This window comes from Lactuca virosa, chromosome 3 (genome assembly GCF_052849685.1).
Source record: "Lactuca virosa cultivar CGN04683 chromosome 3, Lactuca_virosa_CGN04683_v6, whole genome shotgun sequence".
Classification (NCBI taxonomy): Eukaryota; Viridiplantae; Streptophyta; class Magnoliopsida; order Asterales; family Asteraceae; genus Lactuca; species Lactuca virosa.
The window spans coordinates 309,497,398-309,507,940 of record NC_136428.1 but is presented as its reverse complement, the minus strand read 5'-3'; the positions used below and the strand labels follow the sequence as shown (position 1 = coordinate 309,507,940).

The window sequence follows — 10,543 nt, the reverse complement described above, 5'->3', positions numbered from 1 at the left end:
GCCTTGGCGGCCGATTAATCGGCGATTAATCGTTTGGCGGTCTCGAACCGATTACGATAAGGGTGCTTGGCGGGAAATAATTTTAACGGTTAAACTTATAACTTTCTAAAAACACTGAAAAATTTGGGACTTTTCTGACAGTTTTCCTACATGTAAACTTAAAATTTTAACCGTTAAACTTATAACTTTCTAAAAACACTGAAAAATTAATGGAAATAATTTCAAAGGGTTTGTCCATAAGAACACTCCCCACCCCTTCCATTTATCTTCATCATTGTGCCATTGACCCCATCCTTCCATTTCGGGCAATAGCTGTCTCCCTCGGGCATAGTCAAAATTATTGGCGTCAAATCCGCTCAGACTTATACAACGAGTTATTAGAAAATTGGGGACGATATGCAATGATTTTTCATGATGATATAAACAACGTACAACACTCGTTGAGTTTCACTGGATTTGGTTATGCACAAAGTGAATATTGGTTGATTATGCCGGATACTGGATTCCTCATCGCTAATAAGTATGGTGTAATTGTCTATTTTTTAGACAAACAAGGTTCTTCGACCTGTTTTACACTTTGGCATGGTCTGCAAGATATTTCACATTATAGATCTATTGTTATCGCATTCGTTTATAATGGCCATTACGTAAAAGTTGATTTACAAGAATTACATCTAATGCCTACAGTTTTGTCACTTTGGCGTCATCACAGATCAGAACGTGCCGCTGGATGGGAAATATTGTATAATGCTCGACTTAATGCATATATTCCACAGAATGCACCACGTAATAATTGTAATATTCATGTAGTTAATGTCCCTGATAATTAATAAAATTAAAATATGACATTGTTTGATGAAACGGTAGTAAATGAAAATGATAATTTTATTTGTTATAGTTGTGAAAAAATATCATATTATATTTTTTTATTGTTCGTTTAATTGTTTGTGATCGTTATTTTTTATTGTTCGAAACGTAAACAAACTCGAATTTAAACCGAAAAGTTTATAAAAAAAAACCATGTAATTTAAAAAAAAAATAACGAAAGAAAATGTTAACCACCTTGAATTATACCGACAAATATATAAAAATAAACACATAAAAATAGTTTTTTATTAGGTTAACGAATGAAAATTTTGTTTTATATATATATATATATATATATATATATATATATATATATATATATATATATATATATATATATATATATATATATAATTTGAAAAAATAAAAAAATTTATATGAAATCTATACAAACTCTCTATTATAATAAAGAACAAATAAAATTGTTATATAATAATAATAATAATAATAATTATTATTATTATTATTATTATTATTATTATTATTATTAATTGTTAAAAGAAAATAAAAAAGAAAAAGAAAGAATAAGTTAATGTTTTTATATGAAACAAAGACTAAAAATGTAATAGTCATAAACCATTAGGGAACAAAGCTGAAAATCAAACCAAAGCACAAGGACCATTTCTGTATTTTACTCAAAACAAAAACATTGAAAAAGTCGTCACCGGTAATCATTTCTGTACACTATCATTATATTTTTAATATTTTTTTAATTAAATTTACTATTAATGGTTTTAAACATGTGGTTTCGACTTTTTTTTTCGGGTGTATTTAAAATCCCCGGAGGGAAGTTATGGTACTGTACTCGTATGTAGATGAATGCAGAATTGGCAAAGTTGTTATGAAGAGAGGGAAGCGCCTCTTAATCTGAGTGGAGAGAAGGGATGGAGATTGTACTTGACGCTCCCGCCATAGGCTTTCTCATTTCAAAATGGAGAGATGTTTTCATATATAATAATGATAATGACATCCAAGTGTATGAAATTATACAAAATCGATGTCCATGTGTGCCGATATTAATCTTCAACGACATATTGGAGTTGACTTGAAATAAACATATAAAGAATTGTTTCATCACTTTGTGCAGACAAGTAATCTGTTGACTTCCTTCTTGATGACGTTGGCATCACCATTTTCTTAGAAAAGAAAAATACATGCTAATCACTACTTTGAACAACATCATCTTTGGAATAAATCATGCCATCCACCTTCTTACTTCTTCCATGATGTACATATATATGTACATGCATAGGTTATCCTTACTTTGTAACCGGATCTTTCCGAGAATTTAGTATTATTGTGGCAATGTCGATGGAGATCGTTAAAGATGGTGTACAAAAAGAGAGACAGATTTCAATAGATCCGATTTCTATGAAAGAAATTATTGAATATCCAAGTTCAGGTTTACCAAATCCTCAAACCACCAAAAAACCAGTGCATTGGATGCCGAAAAAGAACAAGTATCTTAGCACCAGTCTCCCGAATTCGGCTTGTTCATCACGTCGTGGGGTTCAACCAAGTACAAAAAGCAAGGACCATGATCAAGCTCTAGAAAGAGCTTCAACCAAGGCCACTTCTTTATCCCATCAACACTCTTTGGCTCTTTCTCGTCTTGTTTGGCTTCAAGAAAGCCACCTGCAAAGAAGCAAGTCTTGTGGTGGAGGGAGACCATCTGTACAATATGATGAGTTTGACCTGACTAACATCAAAACTAGCACCATGAGTGCTAGTGCTGATAGTACGCCCAGAGGTCAAACAACACAAGATGGTGACTACACAAGAATCATAGAGGCAAAGAAACGTAACGAGGAGGATTTCAGATGCGGAGCTCTTTGCTTGTTCTTGCCAGGTTTTGGTAAGGGTAAACCGGTCATGAGAAGTAGAAGAGAGGACCGAGAAGAAACTAGACATGTGATCTCCCGGAGGGTGTCTCTTGAAAAATTCGAATGTGGATCATGGAGGTCATCGGGGTTTTTTAATGATGATGGAGGGAGTGGTTTTTCCTCAAACCTTTACTTTGATTTGCCACTAGAGCTAATACAGACGAGCGGCAATGACGCTACTTTGCCAGTGAGTTCAGCCTTTTTGTTTGATAAGGATGTGAAAGGAGTTCTTAAGACGAAAGGTGGTGGAGAAAGGAAGTCCAATGATTCCTGTCGTCACGTACGCTTTTCAACATCTTCGCCTTCGGCGTCACCATCTTTGTGTATCACACCTCGTATGCGTAAGGCTCGGGAGGACTTCAATTCATTTTTAGAAGCTTAGAATGCTTAAAACTAAATAATATATATATATATATATATATATATATATATATATATATATATATATATATATATATATATATATATATATGATATCTACCGCATAAAGTATAAGTTATAAGAATATACCTCTTCTAATAAAAGAATCCTAAATTTGCCACATGTCACTCTTTTAGAGCCCTAATTTGACACATATCATTTTTTTAATACTCTCTATTTTTTCCGTTTAAATTAAACCAAATCCCATCTTAATCTTCTATTTCTTAACTGGATTGCATAAAATCCGAGACTTTCTAAATTGTACCCTATAAATTAGCAGCCGGATTTTATGAAATTATAACGCCTCTATTCTCTTCTTCTATGAAGATTTACCCATGGTCTCCCTTTCAGAAGACGTCGCTCTTTCTAAAACCCTAAGACCTTCTTCTCCACGCCATTCCCAACCCAATATATCTCAATCCATAAAAACCTAAGCCACATATCAAATAGGAACAACCACCACCACGCCATCACCATCAAACACCCTCCACTATGTTTTTGTCCTTCTATGTATCACTCTCGATCCAAAACCTAAGTTGTACAAACATATATCACTCACCATTGTTGCATTCCCTTCTTTTTCTCTCTCTCTCTCTCTCTCTCTCTCTCTCTCTCTCTCTTTGTGTGTCTCGTACGATAAAACACACACTCACACAGATCACCCATACACCAATGCCACTACTTACCTCAACACCTTGAAACCAATGGAGGAGATAGATCTGTGAGAGGAATTAAAGGTTTTTTATTTTTTATTTTTTCATCTTCTTGTCTATACAGATTTTAAAATAAGAACAATAATATCTTTGTTTTTTATTTTCGATGTACGAATATGGAGACATCTTTGAGATAAATTTGTGATTCTTTTGGGAAAAATGCACATTCATGGTACATATGACATGGATGTCAACTGTGGCAGTTGGAACTCTTGCTTTTCTTGGAGCCTTCTTTCCATACTATTCAATGAATGATGAAGTTGTAAGTTCTTTGCCTAATTTCTTGTATTGAACAATAACCGATGCAAAAAATTCTTTAAGATTATATGTGGCTCAAAATTGAAATTTGTTTTACTGTAGGGTTTTAAAATTTTTTGGCTTCTTTGCTTTCACATACAACATTTGCTTTAGGGTTGGTCAGTTTTGCTGATTATGCGTGGATCTGTGTTGGACTTCAATCGAGCAACATTTGGCATGTAAACATTATGTGAGATATGAAATTTGGTATGTGTGTGCTCTCGGTGTGTGTTCGTACACTACATCATACCTTATGCTATAACTTTTAGCATCTTACTTTAATATTTTTGGTAAAAATTAGATTTGGCAGACCTACTATTAGACATCAGAACTGGACATCTGATGCTTTCTGAAATTATCATAAAATAACCACAAATTCTAGGAGAAAGTTTTTGCAAAATTATTTTAAACTACAATATTATTTTGTTGACTATGCAATTGAACTTCAGCACTTTTAAGTATTTTGTTGGTCATTCAATCAAACTTTGAGTATTCTTATAAAATTGTCTTTGAAAATTTACTTTTAGGAGTTACAGTTTATCAGATCACTCATTTTTGTGTTTGTGACAGAAACAAAAAATGAAAGGTTTTTTTTTTCTTTTGCAATTTTACTTTTATTTGAATTGTTTTACTTATCAAAGCATTATACTTTAAAATCATAAATGCTATAGTTAGGTAGCCTTTTCATTTTGATTTTTTCTTATTAAAACGTTGTATTTTGAAATTTATAAACTATAATTGGGCAGCCTTTTGTGTTCAATTAGAGTTTGTTTACAGTCAGTTTTATTAAAGTTTATATACTTAAATGATGTACTAAATGGTATTAAACTCATTTTATTGTTCAGTAGTTGGATTTCTCACTAAAATGTCAGTACAATTTAAATATTATTTATTTTTTGATTTCTTAGTTTTTATTTATATATATAGATTTGAATTTTATTGTTTATTATTTTATACAAAATCATTTACTATGTAATATTTTTGTTATTTTTAAATTGTAGCCCCGTGTAATACACGGGTTATAACCTAGTGTTTAATATAATGTTAATTTTGGGACATGAGTCCGGGCCCGGGCCCGTTAATTATGAGTGCTTCTTGGTGAATACGTGATAAAATTGAGTTTTTTTTTTTTAAGTAGAGTTTATTGAGACAACCATTGTGAAACTGCCTTTTGCAAAGATAAAGATGTTTGAATGCGCATTGCATTACGAAGAAATGGAATGGTTTCTTGTATAATTTTCAATTTTAATAATATGAATTTACACTTTTAATCTCAAAGTTTTATCGTTTTTTCTACCTCTTACTTTTATGAAATATATTTCTTTTTATTCTAGTTACTTATTATATATCAACTTGTTTTATTAAAATATCTAATTAATATTTATATATTATTTCAAATAAATTATACAGTTAAAGAATTTAGTCAACATATTTAAAATATCCAATATTTAATATATTATACTATCATAAAGTTACCACAACACAAAATCACAAGATAAAAATAACATGAAATTAAGCATAAAATTGCAAGATAAATTAAACCTAAAGTTACAAGATTAGTCAAAAAAATTATAGGGTTCATGTTTCATAGAATCTTGGAGCTTTGATTTAAATGATATGTAAAAGTGGCGAATCTAAGATTCAAATCAACGGATGTCCATTTTATGTGAAATAACAAAATAAATAAATCAATTTTTAATTTTGGTTATCATATATATACCAAATTACATCACATATAAACAATAAGTAAATAAAAACATGCCAAAACTAAACTATTCTAAATAGTTTAATTCAAACTGTAAATACAATGTTAAATTAATTAGATAAACTAATATTTGGAAAACAAAAGAGTAATCAGTTTTATTTGTTCTCATGCTAGTTACAAAGTTAACAACAGTACATCTATTTTTAACCTTTTTGACTACTAGAGTTTGACTTATAAATTACCATCACAGTTGCTTCATTTTTGTTTTATTATGATATTTATCTCTGCACAATACGCTCAACATTCTACACACCATATAGAAACATCAAGGAGTCGAGTGTGGCCTGATACCTAAAAGAGAAAAACGACCGGTCATCGGAGAAAATGGAGAAGGAGGAGGCCAACAGAAATGTGCAAAGAATCGATGGAGATCGGTAGACGATGAACCAACCAACGACAACAAAGGATGGGAAAAAATAGGCAGAGATGGTTAGCTAGCTAACGAAGGAGGCGATGACGGACAGAGGTTGAGGACGGTAGATGGCATCCGGTGACCCAAACAATTTCATAAATTTTGTTTTCTAGGGTTTTTGCCCCTTTTTTCTATTCAGAGATATTTTTTTACATGTTTGAATGCTCAAAAATAGAGGATGATATCTATAGAAACTGTTTTTTTCGTTAACCACATTATACTCCTAAATTAATGACATACATTTAAAAATTTTCAAAACTGTTAGATTTGTTTAAGTTTTTTTTTTTTCTTTTTTTACCACAGGTGTCTTGTTGGTTGTTTCCACACGTGTCCATGGACACCCTTCACTCTAACCTAACTTCACCTCTACCATGCAACTCTCGATTTCGACTCAACTTAGCTATTAAACCCGAAACTCAGAGTTCATGGTCTTATATGTATAGTGGTTAAACTGGGTTGAAATCAAGAGTTTCATTGTTGTTATGTCAAAACTCCTAGAATCTTAGTTGGGAATTCAAACGATTTCTCGTTATGACGAGATAAATGGCATAATCCAAGTATATGAGGTTCATAATGGACGTATTTATGCAATTTTAACATGTTTTTATGCATTTTTAGCATTGAATTTTACATAAAGTCATGCATTACACAATTTTAAAATAATTATGCATTTTTTGGTAAATCGAGATACTATGACGTTTTTTTGGTGTGTCTTGTAAGATACATTTCTTTATCCACAATGAATTTAGATATCAAATTTCACATGTGCATTTTTATATACATATATAACAGAAATGTAGAAAAACATTTGAAATAAAAAAGTTATATGATTACATATGCATATGTTTTTTTTTTAAATGTGCATATGCACAAAAAAAAGATATGAATATGCATTGAAAATGTATTTTTTTTAAAATCGTTTTTTAAATATTGCTTTCGGAATATAAGTTATATTTTTACTTATTTGAAAAAATCTATAGTTTTTTTTTATTTTTTTTAATTTCTTTAATTTTTTTAAATAAGCGAAAATATTCCTTATATTTTGAAATTCATATTTTAAAAAAATTCAAAAAAATGAATTTTTGGTGAATATTATATGCATATGCACATATACATAATCACATTCATATGTATTTAATTGGCTTATGCATATACTTATTCATATGTATATGTATATACTTATGAATATGCATATATAAATTTATATACGTATGGATATACTTATTAATATACATGTCATATATTTATTCTTATGAATATATATATATATATATATATATATATATATATATATATATATATATATATATATATATATATATACCTTAAAAAGCATTTAGCATGTTTTGCTGAATTTTAAGAGGTGCAATCCTTATTGCCATATTTATAATCAGTTTATGCATTAAAATAATACTGAATGTGAACTGGTCAACATAAGTTTTAAGCCTCGATCCTCTTGACTCGGTCCTCATTCCCTATCCCATCCAACAACTCCCCTGCAATGTCGCACTCCTACAGTTAATCTCCTTCCACATTTATATAACCCTCCCCTACCTCCACTCTTCTTTATACCACCACCTCACACCTAATACCATTCCTCGCACCACTTACCATAGTCGTCAGCTCCGCATCATAGCAACACCGTCGCATTACTATTACGTTGTCATCACCAAAACGCTCCACCATCAATGTCCTCCTACTTCTCCCCTTAATCGGAGACCATCGCAAGCGATCACCTGTACCCTACTCCATATTCGGTCGCCTGGGCACCCTCCTCAAGCATCGGTGCAATGAAAAACCCTAGCCACCCCAATCTTCAAACTCAATTATAGGAGGCCATCGCAAGCCATGATCACTCCGCCATCGACCATCGAAATCATGATCTTGTGGTAGAGAATCGGCAGTTGGTTTACACATATACGGTAAGATGACTTATTACACATGTATGATCTTGAATTCTGGTTTGGTTTTGTCTTTTGTAGTTATCTTTTTGATTTTCGAGTTTGCAGGTCTCAGACTCGATTAAAGGTGTGAAATCACTTGTCTTCCCATATTTTCTTTTTCTTTATTTTACTACTGATGCTCTGTCAAAAACCCTAGGTCCAGATCTATGAACACATAAACAATTTAGGTTTGTCTGTATTTTTTTCTAAAAATACTTCATCTAAATGTGTATATTTGAATTGTTGGGTATTTCTATGAATTTGTGTGTATCTATTTACGTATTTATGTGCTTCTATGTGTATTTATACGCATTTGTGTGTATATATATGTATTTGTATGTTTAGGTGTTGATCTGCGTTTTTTTGTATGTATCTATGTATTTATCTGTATCTCAATGTATTTGTTTGTATATTTGTATAGGTACGAATAGGTGAAGTCAGAGCTCTACTACGCTCCTTCACTTCAGTCCTAATGAGATGAGCAAAGCATTTACTAGATGCCTTCGTTTTCAAGATATTAATTTTCCTAATGAGAAAAAAGGCCAATGTTGTCGGGGACAGTTTCTTAGAAACCCAAAAGGTTTCCCTGCAATTCATTTCACCTACATCTTTTTTTTTTTTTACTTTTCTCTTCTCACTTCTTTCCTTTTCAATCTAAATCCATGTATCAGCTTTCTCTGTTTGGTTAATTATAGCAATTTACTTTGATGTCGCCTGTTTTGGGTTTAATGCTTGGCTGATTTTTTTTTTAATTTCATTTCCATATATTTAAAGATTTTTAACCTCAACTTTCAGAAGACTGTGGTGGTGCGCAGGAGCAAAAGCTGTGATTTAACCTAACACTTATGATCTTCAACATTCTGCCTTCCTTTTTGATAACCTAACATATATGTATTTTCCAATTCATATATTAATTTTTAGTTTAGGGTGGTTTCTTGTGATCCACCTTCGACCACCACCACTATACCTCATAAAGGGCCTCTTTTTACATTACTATATTATTCTACAGGTTCTTGACCAATAAATGTTGCTCTTTGTTTATGGAAATTAATGCAATTGGCTGCTTCTTTGATAACTAAAGGTACTTCTTTATAATTAATCGTTGAGTTTTTCTTATGATTTCGAATTATTATTCAATAAAATACTATCTCTTGTATTTTGTTTGAATTTGGCTTTTGCTCAAATGAAATAACCAAAATGATTGATCTTTATATAACTATGTTCAAGTCATCTGTTTGTATTTTAATCATGGACCGGTTCTGCTTAAGGTGTTTTATTCTTTTTAAAATGGTATTAAGTATGTTCAACAATTATGGGCAACATATTTTTTATTTGCAAAACAGATTTTTAGCATTATATTTTGATTATGTTTTAATTCTTTTGAAAATGGTATAAAATATGTTTGTTTTAAAACTGAATATCTATAGGTGGAACATTTTTTTAAAACATGTACATAAAGTTGTCTCATTCACTGTTTTAAGCATATAAACTCAACTTTTACCTGTGAATGACATCAGATCCTATAAATTAATTTTTTTTGTGTGTGTATGTGTGAAATCCGTTCTTTTCCATAATAAGAATTTGCATTGGTGGTACAGAACCTTACCGAGCAGAACTGAGAACTAAATAACCGGGAAACGGACCGAGTCGTGGTTCCCGTTTCGGTTTGGTTTTAACATGTACTTTTGTTATTGTTTTCATTTATATAATTCCATCTTTGTGCCATGCTACTTTAAATAAACATGAATCTTTACTAACTGTAAAAACAATGTTTCGTGTAACATTATTATCAAAACAAAATAATCATTTTAACTTATTGACTCATTTTTATAGGAGGTTGAAGCATATAGATTAGTTGGGATCTCATTGATGAACACCGTTTACGATTGTTGGTAGCATTAGCTCAAGCAAACTCACAATGTCTTTGAAATGGAGCAAAATTGTTTATTTATGATTATTTCATCCTGTCGCTAAAGAATTTCAGTAAGTTTTTTGATTGTTCACTACGAGATATTTAGACTCTATTGGAGAGGAGATGTGTGTATTCTTTATATCTTTTGGGCATCAGCTGTGATTGTTTATTTTTATAAATTTAAATTTTAAACAATATATTTATTTACTAATCCCTTATGATTAAATCTAATTAGAAAATTAATTTTAGTAAATTATGTTTTTTTGTTAGTTTTAGGTACATATGTAATGAAAAAGCAAAAATTAAGATGAAAAAAATTGAATAGTATAAA

At 30.9% G+C, this 10,543-nt stretch overlaps 2 protein-coding genes across 4 annotated transcripts; both read left to right on the top strand.

Annotated features, from left to right (window-relative positions):
* Nucleotides 1-209: 209 nt before the first annotated feature.
* On the top strand, nt 210-830 carry LOC145164702 (uncharacterized). The gene has a single exon (XM_079083406.1). The coding sequence runs from the start codon at nt 210-212 to the stop codon at nt 828-830; it is 621 nt and encodes a 206-aa protein (XP_078939532.1).
* Nucleotides 831-2,117: 1,287 nt separating this feature from the next.
* On the top strand, nt 2,118-6,805 carry LOC145167320 (uncharacterized). 3 transcript variants are annotated; one of them, XR_013741069.1, is made up of 4 exons: nt 2,118-3,091; nt 4,087-4,145; nt 4,244-4,387; nt 6,206-6,804. XR_013741069.1 is itself a non-coding variant. In XM_079086491.1 (3 exons), the coding sequence occupies exons 1-3, from the start codon at nt 2,173-2,175 to the stop codon at nt 6,377-6,379; spliced, it is 1,152 nt and encodes a 383-aa protein (XP_078942617.1). In that variant the 5' UTR covers nt 2,118-2,172; the 3' UTR covers nt 6,380-6,805. The 3 variants fall into 3 exon arrangements, 2 of the variants coding, with proteins under 2 accessions (XP_078942617.1, XP_078942618.1); XM_079086491.1 differs by lacking the exon at nt 4,244-4,387 and having other exon boundaries at nt 6,206-6,805; XM_079086492.1 differs by lacking the exon at nt 6,206-6,804 and having other exon boundaries at nt 4,244-4,400.
* Nucleotides 6,806-10,543: the final 3,738 nt, after the last annotated feature.

Coding starts and splice junctions, on each gene's coding strand:
- LOC145164702 (XM_079083406.1), top strand. CDS start 210: ATGGAAATAATTTCAAAGGGTTTGTCCATAAGAACACTCCCCACCCCT.
- LOC145167320 (XM_079086491.1), top strand. CDS start 2,173: ATGTCGATGGAGATCGTTAAAGATGGTGTACAAAAAGAGAGACAGATT. Junction 3,092..4,086: donor GTGTATCACACCTCGTATGC/GTAAGGCTCGGG, acceptor CAACTGTGGCAG/TTGGAACTCTTGCTTTTCTT. Junction 4,146..6,205: donor ATTCAATGAATGATGAAGTT/GTAAGTTCTTTG, acceptor CACACCATATAG/AAACATCAAGGAGTCGAGTG.